Genomic DNA, 27,038 nt, shown 5'->3' with positions numbered 1-27,038 from the left:
AGATGTGCGTTTAGCACCACAGGCATTCTTGTGGACTTATAATACATTTTGGGGTTGGGATTTTATCCACATTAAAATCTGTTAAGGTTTACTCTAACATTAGTATAAGACCCATTCCATAAGGAAACTGCTGGAATTGGATATACCGTATGCATACAGTGGCTTGCAAAAGTATTCGGCCCCCTTGAAGTTTTCTACATTTTGTCACATTACTGCCACAAACATGAATCAATTTTATTGGAATTCCACGTGAAAGACCAATACAAAGTGGTGTACACGTGAGAAGTGGAATGAAAATCATACATGATTCCAAACATTTTTTACAAATCAATAATTGGAAAGTGGGGTGTGCGTAATTATTCAGCCCCCTGAGTCAATACTTTGTAGAACCACCTTTTGCTGCAATTACAGCTGCCAGTCTTTTAGGATATGTCTCTACCAGCTTTGCACATCTAGAGACTGAAATCCTTGCCCATTCTTCTTTGCAAAACAGCTCCAGCTCATTCAGATTAGATGGACAGCGTTTGTGAACAGCAGTTTTCAGATCTTGCCACAGATTCTCGATTGGATTTAGATCTGGACTTTGTCTGGGCCATTGTAACACATAGATATGTTTTGTTTTAAACCATTCCATTGTTGCCCTGGCTTTATCTTTAGGGTTGTTGTCCTGCTGGAAGGTGAACCTCCACCCCAGTCTCAAATCTTATGCAGACTCCAAGAGGTTTTCTTCTAAGATTGCCCTATATTTGGCTCCATCCATCTTCCCATCAACTTTGACCAGCTTCCCTGTCCCTGCTAAAGTGAAGCAACCCAAGAGCATGATGCTGCCACCATCATATTTGACAGTGGGGATGGTGTGTTCTGAGTGATGTGCAGTGTTAGTTTTCTGCCACACATAGCGTTTTGCATTTTGGCCAAAACGTTCCATTTTGGTCTCATCTGATCAGAGCACCTTCTTCCACATGTTTGCTGTGTCCCCACATGGCTTGTGGCAAACTGCAAATGGGACTTCCCTGACCTGTCTGGTGTGTTCTTTGGACTTCATGGTGTTGTTGCTCCCAATATTCTCTTAGACAACCTCTGATGCCGTCATAGAGCAGCTGTATTTGTACTGACCTTAGATTACACACAGGTGTACTCTATTTAGTCATTAGCACCCATCAGGCAATGTCTATGGGCAACTGACTGCACTCAGACCAAAAGGGGCTAAATAATTACGCACACCCCACTTTGTGGCTGTTTATTTGTAAAAAAATGTTTGGAATCATGTATGATTTTCGTTCCACTTCTCACATGTACACCACTTTGTATTGGTCTTTCACGTGGAATTCCAAAAAAATTGATTCATGTTTGTGGCAGTAATATGACAAGATGTGGAAAACTTCAAGGGGGGCGAATACTTTTGAAAGCCACTGTATATTGGATATATAGTATATTGCCTGTAGATTTATTGTCTTTAGCTGGGATAAAACAAAATTGCAACCCCAACAGCACATTATTGCAGTTAGCGTATGTACAGTGTAAAAGACCCTTGCAGGCTAACATAAACTGCTTTATTTTTTATGAATTACATTTTCCAATTGTAAACAACATACGTAGCACTTTTATTGCTGTCTGTGAAAGAAGCTACAAAACTGTGTATAATTTGCATGCGCACGGCTATTTTGAATATGCCTGATTGACATCACTTTAGCAGCTTCCGATACCCCAATTTAATTATTTCTGCTTGATGAAAGGCATCTCTTTGTGAGAGGCTTAAAAACAAACTGATCAGTTTGTTAACTTATATAGAATTCCAAGAAATGTATTTGCAACATCGTTCACGAACCGCAAAATCTCAGATCACTTTTAGCATTCCAACACAATTTCTATTTCCCCACTGAAAGAAGTATTGCTGACAATATTAACAGTCCATTTCTATTACAAATCAAGCCAAGTTTTTGTAATACCAATTACATGAAAAGCTCACATATTTTCTTGCCAGGCATTTGGAATCTGTGACCGTACACTTAAATCTATTATGCAGTTTGGCGCATTGATTTACAGCATCATATTTAATTGTGTTAAGCTGCATTCATAGAGGCTTTTTTGGATGGTAAAAATCTTCTCATCATCTGCCATTAACATCCTTTATCTTCCAATATCTTGTCCTCCATTAATGGCTCATATTGAAATGTTTTTTTTTCATTATTTTTCCAATTTGTTTTCTCCCCTCCAAAAAATGTAATACATGCAACTTAGCTCTAAAGGTTCTCTCCATTCACATTCAAACCCAAGTTAAAATGTAGATTATTATTATTTATTATTATTATTATTATAGTATATTAAGCAAAGAGTGTGTGCTCTGAGAATGTAAAACCTGCACCAAGAATTTCCCTACTGTCTTCTTTCCTGTGATACTTAGTGGACAAGCATCATTGTAGAGAGAACACATATGGGGATTAGTTACTCCAATTCACCATTGAGTTCTTAACATGGATTCAGAAAAACATATTACAATTAACGCACATCACTAGCAGAAATCAGGGACCTTTTGGTGATGTAATTGTGTACCCCATTAGAAGGACCAGTATGATAAGTAGGAATGTATCTGTTCTCATTACTGACTGAAATTTTATCAGTAAGCTATACCGTAGGACTAGTAATGCATCACACTAGAGATGGTTTAGAAGCTTCTTTATGATTAAATTGGACTATATTAAGAAGAATGACAATGGCCATAGCTGACATTGTTCCCTTGATGTAAACTGGTCCTTTGACTAATAAACATGCACCTGATTGACAATCTTAGTCACTGTCATAAGAAAAAAAAACGTACACCCACTTTCAAATTAAGGGTTGTAGAGTATTTAGCAGGTTCTAAATTGATTTAAATCTAACCATGGATGTAACTCATCACATAACAGATTCCACAATCTATTCCACTATATATTTAAAAGTAATGGAGGCAAAATGGAAAAACCGTGAAAAAAAAATGAATTATGCTCCAATGATTCAAGAATTTTTGGAACCATCTTAAGCTTAAAGGGAACCAGAGACGAAGCATAGGTAAAAAATTTTAAAAAATTTTATACATACCTGGGGCTTCCTCCAGCCTCATAAGCCTGGATCGCTCGCACAGTACGGAGGGAGCGCACTGGCTCGACTGGCGGAAATTATGGGACCCAGTATCGGCGGACAGAGGCATCGGAGGACGGTGGCGTGGGAGCGATCCAGGCTTATGGAGCTGGAGGAAGCCCCAGGTATGTATAAATCTATTTCTTCTTCGTCTCTGGTTCTCTTTAAAGTGGTCATTTAAATGTATAAAGTTTCTTCAACACTTGAAGGTTTACAGACATTTATTTATGGACAGCTGTAAGGATTTTCCCACTATTGTGTGTGTTTGCTAGTGGCAAACTTTAGTCCCATGATGCCCAACATGACTTTTAAGCTAAGGTCAACTGAATTGGTCAGCAGTAACTGGATAGTGTACAGCTTAACCACCCTGGCATTCTATTAAGATCGCCAGGGCGGCTGCGGGAGGTTTTTTTTTTAATTAAAAAAAAACTATTCCATGCAGCCAACTGAAAGTTGGCTGCATGAAAGCCCACTAGAGGGCGCTCCGGACGCATCATTCTGATCGCCTCAGGCGATCAGAATTAACAAGGAAGGCCGCAATGAGCGGCCTTCCTTGTTTTGCTTACCTTGTCGCCATGGTGACGAGCGGAGTGACGTCATGGACATCAGCCGACATCCTGACGTCAGCCGCCTCCGATCCAGCCCTTAGCGCTGGCCGGAACTGTTTGTTCCGGCTACGCTGGGCTCGAGCGGCTGGGGGGACCCTCTTTCGACGCTGCATGCGGCGGATCGCCGTGCTGCGGTGGCGATCAGGTAGCACACGCGGCTGGCAAAGTGCCGGCTGCGTGTGCTGCTTTTTATTTCATCAAAATTGGCCCAGCAGGGCCTGAGCGGCAGCCTCCAGTGGTGATTGACGAGCTGAGCTCGTCCATACCGCCCGGCTGGTTAAGGGCTCTGCCTCTGAGACAGGAGACCATGGTTTGAATGTCAGCTCTTCCTGTTCAGTAAGCCAGCCCTAATTCAGTAGGAGACCGTGGGCAAGACCTCCTAACATGTCTACTGCCTACTGAGGGCACCCTAGTGGCTGCAGCTCTAGTGCTTTGAGTCCACCAGGAGAAAAATGAGATATAAATGTTCTGTGTCTTGAATTGGAATGGCTTCAGATTGAAAGGCACCAAAAAATCTTTCTGATGATGCATTTTGACTTGTGTAATTGTTCATATTAGGATATATTTACTAGGATAAACTATATTTAACCACATAAGGACCAGGCTTGTTTTCCCTGATCTGTGCTGCGTGGGCTCTCCAGCCACAGCACAGATCACCTTGCAGCCAGGGCGACCAGACTTCCCCCCTTTTTTCCCCACTAGGGGGATGTCCTGCTGGGGTGGTCTGATTGCCGCCGGCTGTCTGCGTGTAGCGGGGGGAGGCTCTTCAAAGCCCCCCCCCTCCGCAGCAATTTTCCGCCTCCCTCTCTTTCCCTCCCTCCCCTTCTTCCCATGGGCGGCACAGGACGGTGAACCGTCCTGTACCGCCTCTAATAGGCTTCAGCCTATCAGATGCCGGCGATCCCCGGCAAATCAGAGGCCGGGGATCGCTGATCTCCTTTACGGCGCTGCTGCGCAGCAGCGCCTTGCGACGTAAACACTCGGGATTTCTTCCCCGCGTGTTTACATTTAGCCTGCGAGCCACGATTGAAGGCTCGCAGGCTGTTCATGGAGACACCCTCCGGAAACTGACATAGAACCGCCGCTCGAACGATTGGCCGTTTCCATGTAAAACCACTTATGTCCTGCTGCCTATCAGCGTTAGGCGGTCGTTAAGTGGTTAAAGGACAACTGAAGTGAGAGGTATATGGAGGCTGCCATATTTATTTCCTTTTAAACAATACCAGTTGCCTGGCATCCCTGCTGGTCTATTTGGCTGTAGTGGTGTCTAAATAACACCACAAACAAGCATGGAGCTAATCTTGTCATATCTGACAATAATGTCACAAACACCTGATCTGCATATGCTTGTTCAGGGTCTGTGGCTAAACATATTAGAGGCAGGGCTGCCAGGCAACTGGCATTGCTTAAAAGAATATAAATATGGCAGCCTCCATATACCTCTTGCTTCAGTTGTCCTTTAATTATAAAATCTGTTAAGGAGTTTTTTTTTTATAATTTCCTGATGAATAATATCTTTACATTGATACAGCGGGATGGGAAAGTTTGGGCAACCTTGTTAATCATCATGATTTTCCTGTATAAATCGTTGGTTGTTACGGTAACAAATGTCAGTTAAATATATCATATAGGAGACACACACAGTGATATTTGAGAAGTGAAATGATGTGTATTGGATTTACAGAAAGTGCGCAATAATTGTTTAAATAACATTAGGCAGGTGCATAAATGTAGGCACTGTTGTCAATTTGGTAAGCTCAGTGACCCCTGACCCACATACACAGGTGAATCCAATTATGAGAAAGAGTATTTAACTGGGTCAATTGTAAGTTTCTCTTCTCTTTTAATTTTCTCTGAAGAGTAGCAACATGAGGGTCTCAAAACAATTATCAAATGACCTAAAGACAAAGATTGTTCACCACCATGGTTTAGGGGAAGGATACAGAAAGCTGTCTCAGAGATTTCAGCTGTCTGTTTCCACAGCTAGGTACATATTGAGGAAATGGAACTCCACAGGCTCAGTTCAAGTTAAGGCTCAAAGTGGCAGACCAAGAAAATTCTTGGATAGACAGAAGCGACGTATGGTGAGAACAGTCAGAGTCAACTCACAGACCAGCACCAAAGACCTACAACATCATCTTGCTGCAGATGGAGTCACTGTGCATCATTAAACCATTTGGCGCACTTTACACAAGGAGATGCTGTATGCAGAGGAAGCCTTTTCTCCACCCACAGCACAAACAGAGCCCCTTGAGGTATGCTAAAGCGCATTTGAACAAGCCAGCTTCGTTTTGGAATAAGGTGCTGTGGACTGATGAAACTAAAATTGAGTTATTTGGGCATAACAAGGGGACGTTATGCATGGAGGAAAAAAACACAGCATTCCAAGGAAAACACCTGCTACCTACAGTAAAATTTGGTGGTGGTTCCATCATTCTGTGGGGCTGTGTGGCCAGTGCAGGGACTGGGAATCTTGCCAAAGTTGAGGGATGCATGGATTCCACTCAGTATCAGCAGATTCTGGAGACCAATGTCCAGGAATCAGTGACAAAGCTGAAGCTGCACCGGGGCTGGATCTTTCAACAAGACAACGGCCCAAAACACTGCTCAAAATCCACTAAGGCATTCATGCAGAGGAACAAGTACACGGTTCTGGAATGGCCATCTCAGTCCCCAGACCTGATTATAATTAAAAATCTGTAATGTGAGTTGAAGAGAGCTGTCCATGCTCGGAAGCCATCAAACCTGAATGAACTAGAGATGTTTTGTAAAGAGAAATGGTCCAAAATGCCTTCAACCAGAATCCAGACTCTCAATGGAGCCTACAGGAAGCGTTTAGAGGCTGTAATTTCTGCAAAAGGAGGATCTACTAATACTAAATATTGATTCCATTTCTTTTTTGTGGTGCCCAAATTTATGCACTGCCTAATTTTGTTTAAAGCGGATCTGAGGTGAAAAACTAACTATAAAAAGTAATTTGTCTTTATTTAGTTTAGTTAAGTTTAGATGGTTTACAAAAGTAAACTATCAGCAAACACCTTCATCAGTATATAAATATTTTTTCCTGTTATACAATGCCATGTTCTGCTTGTAATTATTACACAGGCAATCTTATCTTTATCTCCACACCTCAGACTGTGCAAACTCCACTCCCCTACACTCCCCTCTCCCTTTTTTTTCCGCCTCAGCCTAGCCCGGGACATTGGGGGGTGGCAGCAGGATAGCGGGAGGGGCCCCCAACCCGGGACAGTTGGAGGGCTTGATCCCGGACCCAGACTAATCCTAATCGCCGGCTTGAAGATGACAGGTGATGCTGCTTACGCTAGTATCGCGTGACTTCAGCAGCCCCTGTCCGGAACGCCCATGCCTCCTCCTAAGCTTGCCCCTTCACAGAAAGCCTCCTCCTCTCCACAATCAGGTCCCATGATTCAAAGCTGCATGGGACCTGATGCCGCGGCGTTAGGAGATCTGAGGGGGCGTGGCTTAGTTAGTAAAATCGAAATTAGTCATTATTAGCAATCAAAAAAAAATTCAGAAGGTTCCCCATACAATTAATTTTATGTAAGGGGCTCATTACTGATGAATGCAAAAGTTCGTCTCGGATCCACTTTAAACAAATATTGCACTCTTTCTGTTAATCCAATAAACTTCATTTCACTTCTCAAATATCACTGTGTGTGTCTCCTATATGATATATTTAACTGACATTTTGTATCGTAACAACCAACGATTTATTTAGATAAATCATGACAATAAAAAAGGTTGCCCAAACCTTCACATCCCACTGTATATAGAATAGAATTTCAGCATTACCAGATATCATTTGAGTGGCTGCTAGCTTATGTTCTGGCCAATGCAGTACAAAGCTATGAGAATGTTCCTTGTACATTGCAATGCCCCCTACCCGGTATCAATGGTTTAAAGAAAAGGCATATCCACTCAAATTTTGACTAAATGTTAGTCAAAACGTAGAGTGGGGCCGAACCTCCGATTTTAGGTTCGTGAACTTCCGCGTAAGGTTCGGTTCGCGGAAAAGTTCGCAAACCGCAATAGACTTCAATGGGGATGCGAACTTTGAAAAAAAAATTAGGCTGGTCACAAAAGTGATGGAAAAGATGTTTCAAGGGGTCTAACACCTGGACCCCCAGGTGGAGGAGTGGGATAGATGCCAAAAGTCCCCGGGAAAAATCTGGATTTGACGCAAAGCAGCATTTTAAGGGCAGAAATCACATTAAATGCTAAATGACAGGCCTAAAGTGCTTTAAAACATCTTGCATGTGTATACATCAATCAGGTAGTGTAATTAAGGTACTGCTTCACACTGACACACCAAACTCACTGTGTAACGCACCGCAAACAGCTGTGTAGTGACGGCCGTGCTGGACTGGTGCGCACCATGGCGAGAGTGCAGGTTTTGGTGGCTTTACAGCCCATATGGTCGCCTGGCTGATGTAGCTGAATGACAGAACAGGTATACAGTGGCGGGTTCACTGAACACAACAGGTATGCAGTGGCGGGTTCACTGAACAGGAATACAGTGGCGGGTTCACTGAACAGAACAGGTATGCAGTGGCGGGTTCACTGAACAGAACAGGTATGCAGTGGTGGGTTCACAGAACAGGTATGCAGTGGCAGGTTCACTGAACAGGTATACAGTGGCGGGTTCACTGAACAGAACAGGTATACAGTGGCGGGTTCACTGAACAGAACAGGTATGCAGTGGCGGGTTCACTGAACAGTACAGGTATGCAGTGGTGGGTTCACAGAACAGGTATGCAGTGGTGGGTTCACTGAACAGGCATGCAGTGGTGGGTTCACAGAACAGGTATGCAGTGGTGTGTTCACAGTACAGGTATACAGTGGTGGGTTCACAGAACAGGTATGCAGTGGCAGGTTCACTGAACAGGTATGCAGTGGTTGGTTCACAGTACAGGTATGCAGTGGTGGGTTCACAGAACAGGTATGCAGTGGTGGGTTCACTGAACAGGTATGCAGTGGTGGGTTCACTGAACAGGTATGCAGTGGTGGGTTCACTGAACAGGTATGCAGTGGCGGGTTCACAGAACAGGTATGCAGTGGCAGGTTCACTGACCAGGTATGCAGTGGTGGGTTCACAGAACAGGTATGCAGTGGTGGGTTCACAGTACAGGTATGCAGTGGTGGGTTCACAGAACAGGTATTCAGTGGTGGGTTCACATTACAGGTATGCAGTGGTGGGTTCACAGAACAGGTATGCAGCCAGGAACAAGCTAAGCCTAACTAATCTTTCCCTATGAGAGACAGTCTGCAGCAGCTCGCCCTACTCTCACTAACGCAGGCACACGAGTGAGCTTAATGGCCGCCGCTGCCTGCCTTTTATTAGGGGGGAGTGGCTCCAGGGGATAGTGTAGCCTAATTGGCTACACTGGGCCTGCTGACTGTGATGTAGAGGGTCAAAGTTGACCCTCATGGTGCATTATGGGGCGAACCGAACTTCCGCAAAACTTCGCCTGCGGGACGCGAACGCGAACCACTGAAGTTCGCATGGAACCGTTCGCAGGCGAACCGTTCGGCCCAACTCTATCAAAACGCTCTATTTGTCAACAGATTTTATTTAGAATCAAGGTTAGTATACAATTTAATATTTCATCTATTAAAATATTCTTACAGTGTAAGCCTAAAATAAAATTAAACTATCAGCCTCCACTCTTCTCTACCCCAGTGTGATGTCACACCTCAGCCAAAATATAAACAGAAAGTAGATGAGCTTGGACATAAAATTAAAAAGCAGATTTTGACTGAGTTATAAAAATAGTGGTGTTGCTGTATATGGTCGTTCAGGAAAATTAGCAAAGATGAGTGACAGTTGGTATAACTAAATGACTGTTGTTAGTAGCTAGCAGAAGATGGTCAAAAATCAGTTATCTCTACCCACCACAGCCTCTCCGTTGTCCAAGCAGTCATTCTTCTTTGGTAAGCACTTTCCCTAGTGATGCTCTGATTCATGCCTTATAGGAAGGTTAAGCATACTTTGTGCACACCACAGTTGTGCTGCACCGACTTTTGGACTGTACCTCTACTGATTACAGTAATATCGTCTGGACATTTATACAACAGCGTCTACTGTTCTTTTTGGATACTGGTGGGGCAATCCTAGGGGTCAGGATCTGCTGGCCACCAATCAGCAAAGTAGTCTGCTGCCCACTTGGGGAAGCAACCCATCATCCCTTGCGTGGTACTCTGGTGAAGACCCGTGGCCACTTAGACTCCACCCCTAGGAGAGCCCATGCCAACCACATGAAGCTGAGTCAACAGGTCCTGACCTGAGCCTTCGACCTAAAATATTTATTCGGTCTGTTAATGACATTGTTATTGGCGCTTTTAATGTCACTGTTATTAACAATTTTAATGTAGTGCTCTTCTTAATTTATGGGTGTCTTCATAAAAACTTACTGTACTACACCACATCTTACTTTTCATATCTACACATGTAAGGTTCTGTCAGCCATTCATGGAATAACACAGGATAAGGCATGTTGTAGACAAAACTAGCAAAAAAAATAATGTTGGTCCATCTATATTATTTAATAAAAAGGTATGCACAGTACCTCCTGTGGTTTGGTTTAACCGCGCTTGTTTCCTCAGTTGATAAGCTTCAAAGTCAAATGCTTGACCTTCTTCAACGCCATTATCATCTTCAATGCCATCAACAACTCTGTTAAATTAAAAATGTAATTACTGTTTAATACATTAAGTATGGTACAAATATTACCTGAAGAGCATCATTTAAATGTGACCTCTATCAAAACGTACACATAAACAATATACTTTAGTTTTCAGTATGATCTGTTATTTATGTTCATAAGTTTGATAACTTAAAATTCTGTAGCTGAGCAAAACTGTAAAAATATGTACAATATGAATTATTGCAGTCTGATATGAGTTCCTTACATATACATTCTCTACTAGACTTCATTCATTTTCTAAAATGTACAGTCTATTTTCCTACAATGCTTAGTGACGTACACACTACATACTACATACACACTCAATTTCTTTTTGGCTGAAAATGTGGAGTTAGAGTTGGTATCCCTCAACATTGAATTCAACATCCAGTTTTGTGGATCCCAGGACGCTTTCTGTTTTTCTCTGTAAAACAGTTTGTGCTGCTTGTCAGAGAGCTAAGCAGCTTATCTGTACACTGATTGGAAACTGTCAGCTTAACAGACGATAAAAGATTGTTTTAGGCAGCATTTTTTTCCAGGTCTGTGCATAGCTCAGGAATGCTCTGAAATAAACTTATTAAAGTGGATCCGAGATAAACTTTTACTCATTGCATAATTGTGTTCCTTTCATATAGTTTATAGGGCATTCCTCAAGCCAAATACTTTTTTTGTTTTGTTTTAATACTCTGATTCCCTATAAACTAAACAAGCCTCGCCCACATCTTCAGAGTGCCTTGGCGTTCTCAGACTCCTGTAGCAAGGGTTTATGGGAGCTCAGTCTGGTCAGGAGGAGGAGGAGGTTACTAGCCAGAGATTTCAGATGCAGAGGGGAGGAGGGAGGAGGAGAGGGGATTGAGCTGAGGGCTGGAGATGCTATCAGATTGCCTGTGTGTAACGTGACAAACAGAACATGGCTGCCCTCATTGTATCACAGGAATGAATAATCATAAACTGTTGAAGCTGGTTGCAGCTAGATTTGCTGTGTAAACTATCTAAACTTTAGAAAAGATATATAGACAAGTTACTTGTCATAGTTAGTTTTTCATCTCAGATCCACTTTAAACACAAAAGGCACCAATTACACTAAACACAGGCATTGCAAGATAGGGATAGTTTAACAGATGCTAATATATATTTTCTTGACCTAAATGAGCAAACAAGTGCCATTTAAGAATTAAGCCTGGTACACACCTAAAATTTTGATTAAGCTTACTATACTTAAAGAGTAACTGTTAGCCCCAAAAATGAAATTTAAATCTCTATTGCAATGTTTTATTTACTTTTTAAGGGAGCCAAAAAGGCAATGCAGAAGTTAAAAATCAATCTAATTTTTTTACTATGTAGCCTTTTCCCCAGGACGCAAAGCCGCATAACAGATACTGCTGAGCATGCAGAGCATGCCCATGTCTGCCCGACCCCCCTCTCCCCCCCCCCAGGACCAGGTGCCAATATATTCTCACCCCAAACAGCTGACACGGAGAGAGAGCGGGAGCGGAGTACATCTACACACTTCCAGCGCCGCCACCGCAGAGCAGCCGCCGCCGAGTCACATGTGAGAGAATCACGAGCAGGAGAGAGATGCACGGCGGCGGCTGCTCTGCGGTGGCGGCGCTGGAAGTGTGTAGATGTACTCCGCTCCTGCTCTCTCTCCGTGTCAGCTGTTTGGGGTGAGAATATATCGGCACCTGGTCCTGGGGGGGAGAGGGGGGTCGGGCAGACATGGGCATGCTCTGCATGCTCAGCAGTATCTGTTATGCGGCTTTGCGTCCTGGGGAAAAGGCTACATAGTAAAAAAATTAGATTGATTTTTAACTTCTGCATTGCCTTTTTGGCTCCCTTAAAAAGTAAATAAAACATTGCAATAGAGATTTAAATTTCATTTTTGGAGCTAACAGTTACTCTTTAAAGCAAGAAGTTTTGAATCAGTATAATACCATTTGCTGGCTAACTTAAATGAATAAGCATAAACTGTCAGCTATTCAGCCTTCCTCAGACCTGAATCCTGAATGCTGACAAGATGTTAAAGCAGACAGCTATATACATTAAACATCAAAGTGGATGCATAGTTTTTTTTTTTAAAACAAATACATGTCGTTAAGGTGCCTTTATTGACACAGCCCATCCAAATAGGGTCTTGAGAGGATTTTAGCTGATTTATGGCAAATAGATAAGACCATTTGTTTACTCAATCCTTACATAACTGAGACTCAGACTGGTTAGAGTTCACAAGTTAGCTGCACGCAGAATGCATGCAATATTTGACTAGGCTGAAGGAACTGAGGTCAGGCTGTTTTAGGCTTTTCAGGGATGAAAGAAAGTACATGTGCTCTAATGTTTACCACCTTGTTCAGTGCCATCCTGTAGCTTTTTGTAGGGCCCCCTGTAATTTGTTGTAGTGAATGGTGTGGGACAACTGTCTTTGTGCCTCCTGGATGTAGTCACTGGTGTTCATGCTGATTATGGCTCCTCCTTTATCTGCTGGTTTGATGACAATGTCTTTATTCTCCTTCAGTGATCTGATGGCTTGTCGTTCTTATGATGTTATGTTCTGAGCCAGTGTTCTTCTTTCATTCAGGACCCTGTAAGATTCTGCATCTTAATTTGTTAATTTACTTGTCCAGGGTAGCTTTTTTTTCCTTTTTCGGGGGTCCATCTGGATTTCTTTGGCGGATCTGGTGTGAGTTGGCTCATTATCAGTTGTATTGCAACCCTCCTTATCATGGTAGTGTTCCTTGAGCCACAGCCTTCTGAAAAATTCTTCCATATCACCACAAAGTTTGATCTTGTCTATGGGTCTTGCTGGGCAAAATGGCAGGCCTTTGGGCAGTACTGCCATTTCAACTTCAGTAGCCTGATAAGAGGAAAGCTTATTACATTAATGGGTTGTTCTTTCTTACTGCTTGTGTATCCAGTCGTCCGCTCTTTCCTCTCTGAAGTTTTGTTTTGTTGTTAATTCAGAGTCTCTGTAATTTCTTATAGAAGGTTTGTAGCTGTTCCCATGCTCCAGTGGGGTCATCATTTAGAGATGATTTCAGGCTCTTTATCTTGTCCTTTACAATTCTCTTTACGTTATAGCAGATTTTATTAAGTTATTCTGTAATCTCTCTGAACTCCTCCTGCAGATTTGTTCTGCAAACCCTCTATTGTAGAGTGGGATTCTGTATCCAGCTGTGCAAGTTTCTTTAGGTCTTTTTTCAGTTCATCTGTCCATTGTTTGTCTCAAGTTTGAAGTTTCATTTACTACCCTTACATTTACATTTATTAGCCATAATGATGGATAGTAGAATGGAATACATTATTCAGTATACCCATTTTTTTACATTAATTATCCTGGTTTCATTTTTAAAAATGATTTTGTATATCACATATTGGTTACTGAAATGTAACCCCACCCTCCCAGTGATGTTTAGCCTTGGCTACGATGTCATGCATTGTCTGCCCGCACTCTGAAAAATCAGGTGACGTTCCAGCTCACTTCATGGGGGGAAACATTCTATAGTGATTCACCTTGCCAGCAAAAAATGGAGTGGTAAGATTTGACAACAAGCAAACATTGACTGAATAATTTATTAATGAATACTGTAAAAAAAGAAGCAATTTTTTCATAAGTTATATTCAGAAAATGTCCCCTTTAAGTCACTCTGTAATGCATCAGTCTTTATCCTTTCATCCTTATCTTATAGCATGGGCAAGTGTTACTGCATTATAAGGCACAATTCAGAAGACCTGATTTATTGCAGCAAATCTCAGCGGTAGGTCACCAAAGGTCAAAAGTAATCCTTCAAAATGTCCATATTTTTATTAAAAAAACATTTTAATTATACGGCAATAGTTTTCAACCCTCTCAAGGATTCTATGCCATATCAAGGGTTGCTACAAAAGTGAGAGAATTTTCAGCTATGCAACTGCAGTTCAATAAATCTAGGCTGTCATGTTTTTATTTAAAAAATGCTCTCCCTGAGAATAACTACTTTCACAGCTGCTAATTCTAACCTTTTTAGTAATACTCCCAATGGTCTGATATTACCCAAGTGAGGGTTGTAAAACCCCATTACCTAAAAATACACAAGCTTTAATACATATAGAACCAGTTTTCAGTATCATTCATGATCTTTAGTGATCTCCAGCAAAGCAATGCCTTAGTCAACCAAGTAGCATATTAGTGTGTTTAAGAAAGACTAAGATGTTAGAAATTATTCTAGAATTTTGTAACTTGTAGGCTTTTGTATTTATATGGTCACTTATGTCTATACGTAAAATTTTTAGCAGGTGATTCTTCTTATTATTATTATTTATATTGCAAACAATAAGTTTGGAGTATGGGATAAGAATGTAAGTTATTGAATAACAATGACTAAAGATATCCCTATCTCTCGATGTGCTGTCATCTTCAGACATGAGGAACTGAGCAAATCCCTTTACGAGTTTGAAGGTACTCTGCGATTCGCTGACAATGTAATTATTTTGAAGCCCGAGGCATGTAATTAATGTACTCCAGCTTGTACCATGACATTTGCTTATATGTCACTATAACCATTCATAAATGATAGCATAGATAAAGTATAGATTGTTATATGTATCTGCATGTTGCATACAACCGGACATCATTTTTAAGCACACATTAGTTTAAAATGCCACAGATGATGGTGTCATGGTCTGCAGCACTTCCTTGAAGGAATTAGAGCTTATAAAACATAAATGTTAAGCCCGGCAATTCTGCCTCACTGTGATAGTTGAAGTTACGTATCTTTTACAGAGACAAATGAGTTCCCTTCACAGAGTCTATTTTAGTTTAGTTGACATTCTTGCTTTGCCTTTTATTTGTGAAACTTGTCAATCATTTAAGGCTGGTACTAGTGAGTGCCTGAGGCAGAGGATCCAGGTCAGTTTTTCTATTTCCTGTGTGTCAAGACACAAGGAAACGAAGGGCAGCATAGATAAAATGGCACTATTATTAGATATAAAAAGCCCTTCATACCCATATTATGACTAAAAGAGGCTGCATTAAAAAAAAAAATCAAGCTCCGAATGATGACCGATCCTCATTCTCAGTGATATGGTAATGTAGGGAAAATTAAAGAGATCTTGTCAGACTTAAATATTTCATATTGTGTCTCCTGTAATGTAAGAAAAAAGAGACCAGGAGCAGAAACCTAGCAGACCCAACCACTTATTTAATAAAGCAAAGAGCGTTTGGCAGAATGGAGTAACACATGCGGTAAGTGTCATTATTTTGTTAAGTTCTTCTGAATACTGATAATGACAATTGTTGTGTAAGAGTAACTGTAGTGAAAGTAACGTAATTAATAATGCTTATTTTTTTTTTTATATTTATCTATAAATTATTTACTCAGTGTTTACCAATTGTAACATCTTACCCTTCCTCCCCCTTCCCCCCCCCCCCCAGTGCAGTCTGAAATTTATCACAGATGGGAACATCTTTATTCCAGCCAGGTGATCTCAGCAGAGTGTTTGTTTAGTGAGAGTTCTATGCACAGAGGGAGATATTGCTTGCTTGGAAGTTGGAAACAGCCATTATTTCCTACAATGCAACAAGGCTCACAGAGAGAAAACTGTCATGGCCATGGTCTTGACATCACACTAGGGGAGGGGTGTCACCACAATATTGCCATACTGACGTCCCTGTGATCTATTTAAGAAAAGGTTAGGATTCCTTGGTGGAAAGGGGGTTTAGTATTCTAGACATTAGATACAGTTATTATGTTTTAATTGTGGGTTCGTACACACAACTACAATCTCACATTTGCTAGCTCATTACTCTGAATTCTGGTTTCTTCTGAGTACATGTGAGGGCCTAGAGCTTTGACCCAGAGGCATTTTGCCCAGGGCATCACAGCACCAGTGTCTGAGAGATTTCGTTATAGTAGAAGTTTAAACAACCCCATGAGTGCGGCTTCCTATGTGCCTACATCTATCCTCTACTTGGGCCTTTTTTCTTTCTGTTATAGACTATAAATTGTCCTAAACCTGATACCCCATAGTTTCCACCAGAACTACCCTCATTCCAATATCAGGGCTGTATATTGCCTTCTCCATGTGTCTATGCTAGATTTCTTGGCCACATACATCACCAGCTTCTACTGGGGTAAAAGCGGTTTGCATGTGCATTGAAGTGCTAGCACAGCTTTGTCTGTTTCCTCAGTATATAACCATTATCTAGAGCATATTTGCTTCCACAGAAGTGGGTTATTATTTTGGGGTATGCTCAGGAAGGCTACTGACATCTGGTAACATGGGGAGCAGAAACACAAGCTTCTCTAAGTACCCATGCATTGTCAATTCCCACTTGCACCATGGTACTCTGCAAAAGCCAGAGGAACTTCTTTTTCAATTGTGGGAGCTAGACCAGCAGCAGCAACATCTGTAAGTTGAGTGAGTTTGCCTACCCAGGGCTCCGGTTTGATTTGGGCACCATCTTCTGTCTGTCCTTTCTTCTGCTGATTGCCACTCTCTACTTGACAGGCTTCTGATCACAGGTAGGTTCCTACTTTGACTTGACTATGATTTGACTTCTAACTATGCCTATTAATTGAGGAGGAATGGCATGCAAGACCTTACCCAGTGAGCTGGTTTTGTATGTCTGTGCTCAACATCTTGCTATGTCCAACAATGTGCCCAGAATGTACCTTTATTTTGTACCTGAAGTATTCTTCTTATAATGATGTTACCATTGTTATACCACTTGTGGCTGCCAATTTGGGTATTAAATAATTATTAGGGTGGCTAAAGTTTTTAGCTGCAGTGTCTGCTGTCTCTTGTTCGATAATATCTCTTCCATGGTGTAACTAGAAGATGTGTATAGTAGTTCCATTAAAACAATGCATCTGGCATTGTTTATATCAGAAACCAGTGTTGCGTTAGGGGAAGCACATGTATCACCATATAAGTTAATTGCATGAATTGATAGGTTCAGGAGAAAAAGAAGTGTGTTGATGTTATGAGTACATATAAGTATGCCAGTGTGTAGGGCGCAGGGAGAGCTCATCCTCCTGCCCCTAAAATTCCCAGCAACGTAGCAACTTGGAGGGAGAAATAATTTGGTGTTAGAATTGCCCTTATACGGGATGCGCACCAAACATTAGTGCTATAGCAGTGCCCAGCTCAGGCGCTCGGAACATGGTGCTGAGCACCAAAACCACCTGCTTCTGATTTTGTTCCCTAAAACAGGTGCCTAGTGCTAATATTTAATTATTGAAATGTTAGGGAATCCTGCCTGTAAAAGTGGGGAATCATCACAGTTCTGATGAACAGCAGATCCTCATTGAACAGAACTGCTAGCAATGCAAGTTTCACACCATTCACTTAACACCAGTAATAAGAATATAATGAAAATTACACTGCAGGGGAATACGCTTGCTACCTCATTATGTGTTAGCTACTTAAGTACACTGTTCCATTAAGACTCGTTATCATTGTCATGAAGGTGGTCCTTATTATAGTAGGACACTTTGAACACTTAGCCCCAGGCTAAATATTTCCAACAGTCCCTAGATACAAATGTAATTAATGTCTGGGTTAGAATATTAGATGGAACCAGATGAGGTTACTCTACAAACATGAGTCTTAATGTGATTCTTGACCTCATCTGCTTTCTGTGTGCTATAATAAATGATATGCTTTGGGTGATAACTGTCTTCTCAATCAAAGCAACAGTTGATTTGTTAAGAACAATATAAGGAGGTTGGAGTCATCAGAATGAAATAAAGAAAGAACTGAAATTATGGAACCAAGCTAACATCTTCTTTCCTGGTCACCTCTTCTTGCTCCCGCTTGTAAGACTTCTCTCGAAACTCTCCCCTCCTCTGGAACACTCTCCCTCAACACATCTGCCACTCACCCACACTTACTCTTTTTAGGCGCAATCTGAAAAATCACCTCTTCAGGCAAGCATACTCTCCTACCTAGGACACCGCCCACTGACCACCATTTCTACCACCGCATACACGACTTTCCTTTACCTACTGTCCTATCCCTTAAACCTTTACACTGTAAGGCCTTTTGGCCAGGGCCCTGTTCCACTTTTGTCTAACAATGCTTTGTAATGGGTGTACATACCTCTCACCCCTGTATAAAAATATGTAGTTAATTTGTTCACTGCATTAGCTGTAACCCACTCTTGTCTTGTATTAACTGTTTTATTGTTTATTTTGTATTTGTATACCCTGTATGCTGTTGAACAGTGTCATGGAAGATGCTGGCACTATATAAATTAATAATAATAATAATAATAATAATAATAATAATATGCAGTTTTCTGCACTCAAGATTTGAAAAAAATATATCCCTAATCAACCAGTTTAATAAATGCTTTGCATGTTTAATACATGTTTTGAACAGGACAGAAAAGTGTTGGAACATTAAGTTTGTCTCTGAGTGTGTACTTTGGTGCCTGTGTCACAGTTGAAGAGATTTACTTTCACTTTCTCTCCCTGGCACCCCTACAGAGCTTTGCAGCTTTTATATAAAACTGGTAACCCTGGGGCCACAACAGTAGCAGAGTAGCAAGAAAAACTATTCAGTAATCCTAATCCAATTTAAAACAAAATATTTTTTCTCCTTTTTGCAATACTTGCCAAGATTTTTTAACTTCTTAGCAGGACAGGAAGTGATGCAAACTTTCAAACAGTATATGGGGCCATAACACAGCAATAAAAAAAAAAAGATTCTAACCTCTACAATAATCTAATCTAAAACTAAAATAAAATAATTGTGTGAAATTGGATTTAAATATTTTTAGATAGTTTAAAGCTCTGTTGAACTTAAGTATATGTTAATATAATTATGGCACCTGGGGCTTAAATCTGGTGGTCCAAGGCTTGTGACCGTTGGAAGATTAAGCCTTAAATTCTTATCCCGTCTTCTGTTAAGGTAGGAATCATTTTCTATCCTTGATCTTCCAGAGTTTAGATTTGAAGATTTCATTGGTGACTTATATGGAACATTTCCCGAGAATGCTTTTAAATTAATCCCCAGAGAGCTGTTGCTTGAAGATTTTTTGTATTTTGTGTTTCTTGTACGTATCGGAGAAGGAGATGAAGGTTCTTCCTCCCCTGTGTCATCATCATCATCTTCTACAATGGATGATAGCTTTTTATTAACACTGCCATTTCCCCTGGCATCTGTCTGTAAAACAAAATATTTGAACACGTTATATTTTATTTAATTGGCTATTATTTTGTTTTATGTTTATTTCAAGTTTTTTATTTTATTTTAAAAGATACTGCTGGATTGGCAAAGTCATATGACATTGGCAATTAAGTGGAGCAATTGACGAAGTGTACTTATGCGTGCTAAAAATGTCTCATATTGGAACCCTGATCAATAATGCGCATAAAAGGCACATCACTATCGTATGTACCATATAAGCTGTTATTCTGTCTGCCTCACCAATTGCAAACTAATATCAATATGGTAATACCTGATTTAGTAATTAAAGTATATTTATTTTAATATTAAACACACTTAAGTATAAGCTAATATCAGTATGGTAATACCTGATTGAGTAATTACATTCTATATAAATTAATATTAAACACACTTGCGTATAAGTACAAGTGTCCTTTAATTATAGTGAACAGATAGAAACATAAAAAAAAAAATAATTTACTTAATGTGTGGTATATTATTTAAAGAACTTTATCCTCTAAACCAGTGTTTCTCAACATTTTATTGGTATGTACCCCTTATAAAACCCTGTACTCACCAAGTACTCCCTGGCATAGTAAAAATTATCACAAGTATTCCTTAACAAATATATATTTAATCATAGTGCATGATAATTGGTTCTAAACAATTTCCAGGAATTTACTATTGCTTTTAACCTCCCTGGCGGTAAGCCCGAGCTGAGCTCGGGCTATGCCGCGCCGGAGGATTTCTCAGGGCCTGCTGGGGCGATTCGCCCCATTCAAAGTGCTGTGCGCGCAGCCAGCACTTTGCTAGCCGCGCGCACAGCTCGATCGCCGCCGCTCTGCAGCGATCGCCCGCACGCAGCGGCGAAAGAGGGCCCCCCCCCCCGCCAGAGCCCTGCGCTGCCCGGACCAATGAGTTCCGGGCAGCGCTATGGGCTGGATCGAGTGCGCATGATGTCAGGACGTCGGCTGACGTCCATGACGTCATGCCGATTGTCGCCATGGCGACAGGAGAAGCCAAACAGGGGAACGCGTTATATACGCGCTCCCCTGTTTGCTATTGATGCCGGCGACGATCGCACTAGAGGGCCACATGCGCCCTCTAGTGGTGTTTCATGTAGCTACCACTCTGGTAGCTTTACATGAAACAAAAAAAAAATACAAAAAAAAGGATTTTTGCCCATTTTTAAAAAAAAAATTCACCGCCAAGGAGGTTAACTAGCTAAAATACTAATTTGGTGTTGTTTAAATAAGATTTATCATTTTCTAAAACTCTTAATTTGTTATTCTTGGTTAAGTATATCAGGCCCGAGTACCCCCTGGAACCATCACGAGTACTCCCTGGGGTACACGTACCACATGTCTACAACCTAGGCTCTAAACTACACCAATGTCTTTTATTTTAGTATTGCAATACAATCAAATATCATTACAGCTAAGAGGATAAGAGAGTATTATAAGGTGGGCTGTGCCTTGGTGTATAGATAATAAATAATCACACACAGTTATGATCTTGTATGATATTGGTGATATTCTTTATGCTGCTTCAAAAACTTAGATACATAACGAATAGAATGTATTTGAAGATCACTGAAATTGAAGTTTGTCTATAATACATTTTATTGATATTCTTAGTACCCTGTTTCTGATTTTTGTTTTATTTTTTAGACTTTATTTTTAAACCTAGAATGTATTTATTTCACAATAACATAGACATAAATACATATAATGCTGCTAACCCTCCCCACCCCTACCTGCAGTCCCCAACAACCCCCCACTTCAGTCCATTACTAGGGTTGAGCTCTCGGATTCCGAATTTCGAGTTTGGCATCGGAATTTGGCAGTTCCAAGTACACACTCGAAACTCGAAAATTTGGAAGTTCCGAGTATCGAATTTGGATTTCCATTGAAGTCAATAGTGCCAAATTCCGTGGTTAATTGTGAAGCCCCCGTACATGCTATCATCACCAAATTTGGCATGTACATTAAGCAGATGAGTAGGAACAAGGTAAAATAAAAAAATTGTGAAAAGACCACAAATTTGTGGCGTGGGACCACTCCTGAGGATACTGGCATGGGATTATCACAAGGTAACTATCCCTGGTTAATCTAGAACAATAAAGGACTTTTTTTCGTTGTCGTGTTTTTATTTACTTTTTTTTAACTCTTTGTGGAAATGGGTAAGGGGTACTGTGTACCCCTATACTAATTTCTCCTGGGGAGGCGGCAGCCTCCGGGGATCCTCTTGTTAAAGGGGACTCCCGGATGGCACCATGATGTTGGCAGCCCCCACCTCCACCTGGGGCACCGGAGGTGGGGAAGAGCCCCTTGTCCATGGATTGGACAAGGGCTCTGGGGGAGAGGGGGAGGCTTGGCCGCCCCTCTCCTCCAGAGCCCCCCTATACCATGGACCATGCGGGCTAGTATAGCTCAGGGTGCAAAGCCCCACGTAGACTCCACATTCTGGCTATCCCAGCCTGCATGGGGACAAGGGGTTAAGGAGGCTTGGGAGGGGGAACCCCAGGCTGTCTGTTTTCATGAAATGTATACAATATGTATACAGAACACCGAATGCAGTAACCTGTACTGCAGCTGTGTCATTTTACACAGTTTAAAAACCATTTTGAAATCGATTTGCTCAAAAACTATAAGGTCTTTTCACAATTTTTTTTACCTTGCTCCTACTCATCTTCTTAATGTACATGCCAAATTTGGTGATGATAGCATGTACGGGGGCTTCACAATTAACCTCAGAAGTTGGCACTATTGAATTCAATAGAAATGCACTCGGAACACGAAAATTCGGAACACGAAATTCAGTTTTTGCATGCGGTACACCGAATTTCGTCGAAATCGGAAATTCAGCTGTTCAGATCATCCCTATCCATTACTTCTTACATAACAAGCACAAGCCACATCTGGAATATGGAATTCAGTTCTGGGCACCACATTACAGGAAGGATATTGCAGGTGCAGAGACGAGGAACAAAATTGATACGAGGGGTGAAAGGTTACACTTACCAAGAAAGGTTAAATAAACTGGATTTATTTAGTTTAGAGAAAAGACACCTTAGAGGGGATCTAATTAACATGTATAAATACATTAGAGGGCAATTTAAAAGCTTGGTGGATGAGCTTTTTGTCCCTAGGCCTTCACAAAGGACTAGAGGAGATGATCTGCACATGGAGGAAAAATGTTTCAGCCATTTATTTAGGAAAGGGTTCTTTACAGTAAGAGTGATTAAGATATGGAATCCATCCATCCATCCAGCAGAGGGCGTTCTCATACTGGGTGCATATACAGAGCAGCAGCCCCAGCACTTACCACCATAAAGCCTCACTGAGCCAGGGTGGCGAGGCCATACCACGCGCTTTGAAACAAAGCGTCAACAGCCAGCCCAGCCAAGACCACCAACACAGACTGACAAAAGCCCAAATAAAAGGAACGATAGAAAGCTGCAAGGACCGATACCTAGAGGAATGGAGAAGGGACATAAAGAACTCCCAGAAACTCGCTGTCTATCAATCACTACAGAGGGAGTACACAATGGCTCCATATCTGGAGAGGCTATACCACCACAAAGACAGACAGGCCTTGAGCCTGTACCGTCTGAGCGCTCACAACCTGGAGATAGAGACAGGGCGACCACAGACAGACATGGAAGCCCCGGGAGGAGAGACTGTACAGGCAATGTGACCAGGGGGTCGTGGAGGATGAGGCCCACTTCCTGCTACATTGCAGCAAATATACACCGCTGAGGACCGCCCACTTCCAGAGATTCTCTGCCCACATCCCATATTTCACCTCCACAAATGAGGAGAGGAAACTCTATATCCTACTGGGGGAAGAGGAAAAAACTGTGCAAATAGCAGCCCGATATATCACTTCCTGACACCAACTGAGAGGAACATGATACCACATGGACTGTATAACCCCATACTCCCCTTCCCTATGGATGTATACCTATACCCCCTCCCCTATATATCTATATATCTCATCCCCCCATACCATCCATTACATCCTCCACACTCCTATGGACTGTTTACCTATATCCTTCCCTTATTCCCCAAATCCCCCCCCATGTTAATGTTTTGTTTTGCTTTGGCAATACTAAATGTATTTGGTCCTGCCAATAAAGCTTTTTTTTATTTTAATTTGGATTTGGAATGCATTGCCACAGGAAGTAGTTATGGCAAATTCTATATCTGCATTTAAAGGGGGCTTAGATGCTTTCCTTGCATTGAAAGACATCCATGGTTATAATTACTAGGTAATGCCCAGTGATGTTGATCCAGGGATTTTATCTGATTGCCATCTGGAGTCGGGAAGGATTTTTTTCCCTTTTGGGGCAAATTGGACCATGATTTGTAAGGGTTCTCTTGCCTTCCTCTGGATCAACAGGGTTATGTGAGGGAGAAGGCTGATGTTGCACTTTGTTCTCTGGTTGAACTCGATGGACGTATATCTTTTTTCAACCCAAATAACTATATATATATATATATATATATATAAATATATATATATATATATATATATATATCTACTTCACCACTGAGGGGTTTTACCCCCTGACCACCAGAGCAATTTTCACCTTTCAGCGCTCCTTCCACTCATTCGTCTATAACTTTATTATTACTTATCGCAATGAAATGAACTATATCTTGTTTTTTCACCAATTAGGCTTTCTTTAGGTGGGACATTATGCCAAAAATTATTTTATTCTAAATGTGTTTTAATGGGAAAGTAGGAAAAATGTGGGAAAAAAATTAATTATTTTTCAGTTTTCGGCCATTATAGTTTTTAAATAATGCATGCTACTGTAATTAAAACCCATGAAATGTATTTGCCCTTTTGTCCCAGTTATAAAAATGTTTAAATTATGTCCCTATCACAATGTTTGGCGCCAATATTTTATTTGGAAATAAAGGTGCATTTTTTTCAGTTTTGCGTCCATCCCTAATTACAAGCCCATAGTTTATAAAGTAACAGTGTTGTACCCTCCTGACATAAATATTTAAAAAGTTCAGCCCCTAAGGTAACTATTTATGTATTTTTTTTAATTGTACATTTTTTAATTTTTTTTTAATTACAAAAAAAAAAAATTTGGGAGTGTGGGAGGTAATGAGTTAATTTTTTGTGTAAAAGTAATGTATTTGTATGTGAAAAATTTGTAGGGTGTAGTTTTACTATAAGTAACTTTTTGTCTTAATGCGACCTCCAAGCGTCCTTCCGGAAGCTTGGAGGAAGTACTTGGAGGCTGTATCTTTTCACAATGATCACGCTGCCCATCGGAGAGCAGCGGATCATTGCAGGGCTTAGATCAATGAACGGGAATGGATTTTCCCGTTCATTGATCTCCGGGCGAGCGGGCGGCGGCGTGTTTACTAGCGGCGAGCGACGTGTTTACGAGCGGGAGCGCGGGCAGCGGCGGGAGTGCGCAAAGTACGGATTTCTCCGTCCCTGGGGGTTAAAGGATGGAAAAAGGGATATATATATATATATATATATATATATATATATATATATATATATATATATATACATATATATAGTCTAAGGGATGGCAGCAGCTCCACAAGCACTCCACTTGTTGGAGGGTGTGCATGCCATTGGGGGTGCCCAGCTCCCCTAAGTACAACAAAAGTCCAGAGAATTGCAGCACACAAGCTCAGATTTATTGAGCAAATAATAAAGCTTAAGGCAGCAGTACACAGCAAACGTGATTTGCATTAATTGGCATTGCAAAAGGCTGTGGTCAGCCAAAACATTTGCTGCATACTGCTGCTGTAAGCTTTACTATTTGCTCAATAAATCTGAGCTTGTATGCTACAATTCTCTGGACTACTGCCTAAAGGGGGCATCCTAGTGGCTGCAGCTCTGGTGCTTTGAGTCCGCCAGGAATAAAGCACAATATAAATGTTCTGTGTCTGTATCTTGTGTATGTATATATGTATGTATATATATATATATATATATATATATATATATATATACACACACTGCATGTATATTTTTTTTTCTGTGAATGCTGCTAAAGGGGAGGGCAGCAATGCCGACTGTTTCATTATTGACCAATGGATACTTTTGATGAATTATGTGAAATTTCTGACCTAACAGACCTGCTCAGCAAAGCGTGAACTGTACAAAACATAATGAGTCAGTGGTTTTCCAAATCTGAGTGTGTGATATATATGATAAAATGTATTTTGGAGTGCAAAAACCACATTGACAAATAATTAATGCAACCAATCAGAGTACTGCTATTGGTTGTCAGGCCAAAAAGGATAAATTGATATGGATTGTTATATGTCATATAATGGTTTTACCTTGATTGTTGCACACAAGTTATGAAGAAGTGTGCAAGCAAATTGATTCTTTCCATTGACTTATGTGTGTCCTTGCTGACAGTTGACCTGCTTAGAACATGAGTACATATCTATAGCTTTGCCTTCTGGGTTTTGATTCCAGTCCTTGTTTCTAACAGTGTTTGCTTTATATGCTATTTATATTTCTTAGCCTTCAAAACATTTGATTAATGTTCTCTAAACCAAGGAGAATTTGCATGTTCATGTTGTAGTATGTGTTTTTTTCCCTGTAGCCAACTAGGCTTTGGCTCATTTGGTCAAGCAAGACATTTGTTACATGTATCACTGATTAATGGTACGCTCACAATTCTAGAATAATTTGTAAGATATATTCTTGAAGCATAAAGAAGATAAACCAACTCTAAAAAATAAAAAAAGAAACAAATCAAGTAGGTAGAATGTTCTTGTCTATGCTCCATATTTTGTACCATTTGAACCGTATAGGCCAATCTTGACTGACAAAAAAGTAATTTATCCCTCACAGATTTCCACGAGAAAGATTAGTTCTGGCTGATTAATGAGGTGTCTGGGTAACTAAAAAAAAATGAAGGTGAGAATATAAGGTGAGAACCTCCTTCAGTGGTGTAGCTACACAGCCATAGGTCCCAGTGCAGGTTCTGTGCTGATATCCGTGCTGATATAACTGCTGCCTTCATAGCTGAATACACTAATTAAATGGCGCTGGAAATCCAAACCTTCTGGGCAATAGCCGCAATTGACATTATGGTTTATGCGCACCCATTTGAACATAATGCCGCCAGCACCTAAATTAACTGCTTCGATCTATCTAGTCACCATGCAGTACAAATTGCTTGCCATGTTAGCCAATAGTGAATTGTGTGCATTGTGTTTTAGGATGATTGCCAATGCTCTAATTTGTCTGCAATTTGTAAAACATGCTCAAAACAGGATGATGTTAAGATATGCAGGAGTAAACTTATAAAAAAACGGCTGAAAAAAATTAGAAGATTCTTTTTTTGTCATGCCAGCTTGCTATTATTAACAGTATAAATTATAAACAACCACCAATCAATGAACTATATGCCAAAAATTGTCTTTATATATGCCAAAAATTGTCTTTATTGTAGAAAAAT

At 40.8% G+C, this 27,038-nt stretch overlaps 1 protein-coding gene across 1 annotated transcript in view; it reads right to left on the bottom strand.

Moving 5' to 3' along the window:
• LOC137519710 (potassium voltage-gated channel subfamily H member 8-like) overlaps positions 1 to 27,038 on the bottom strand; it is a 115,514-nt gene that overhangs the window by 33,208 nt on the left and 55,268 nt on the right. Inside the window, exons 6-7 of the mRNA XM_068238679.1 lie at positions 19,239 to 19,573; positions 10,313 to 10,419 (exon numbers count right to left, since the gene is read on the bottom strand). Of these exons, the coding sequence (XP_068094780.1) occupies positions 10,313 to 10,419; positions 19,239 to 19,573 (442 nt within the window). The remainder of the gene's footprint in view (positions 1 to 10,312; positions 10,420 to 19,238; positions 19,574 to 27,038) is intronic.

Source organism: Hyperolius riggenbachi, chromosome 5, assembly GCF_040937935.1.
Source record: "Hyperolius riggenbachi isolate aHypRig1 chromosome 5, aHypRig1.pri, whole genome shotgun sequence".
NCBI lineage: Eukaryota > Metazoa > Chordata > Amphibia > Anura > Hyperoliidae > Hyperolius > Hyperolius riggenbachi.
The sequence above is the reverse complement of the archived record's forward strand: the minus strand, read 5'-3'. Positions and strand labels throughout refer to the sequence as shown.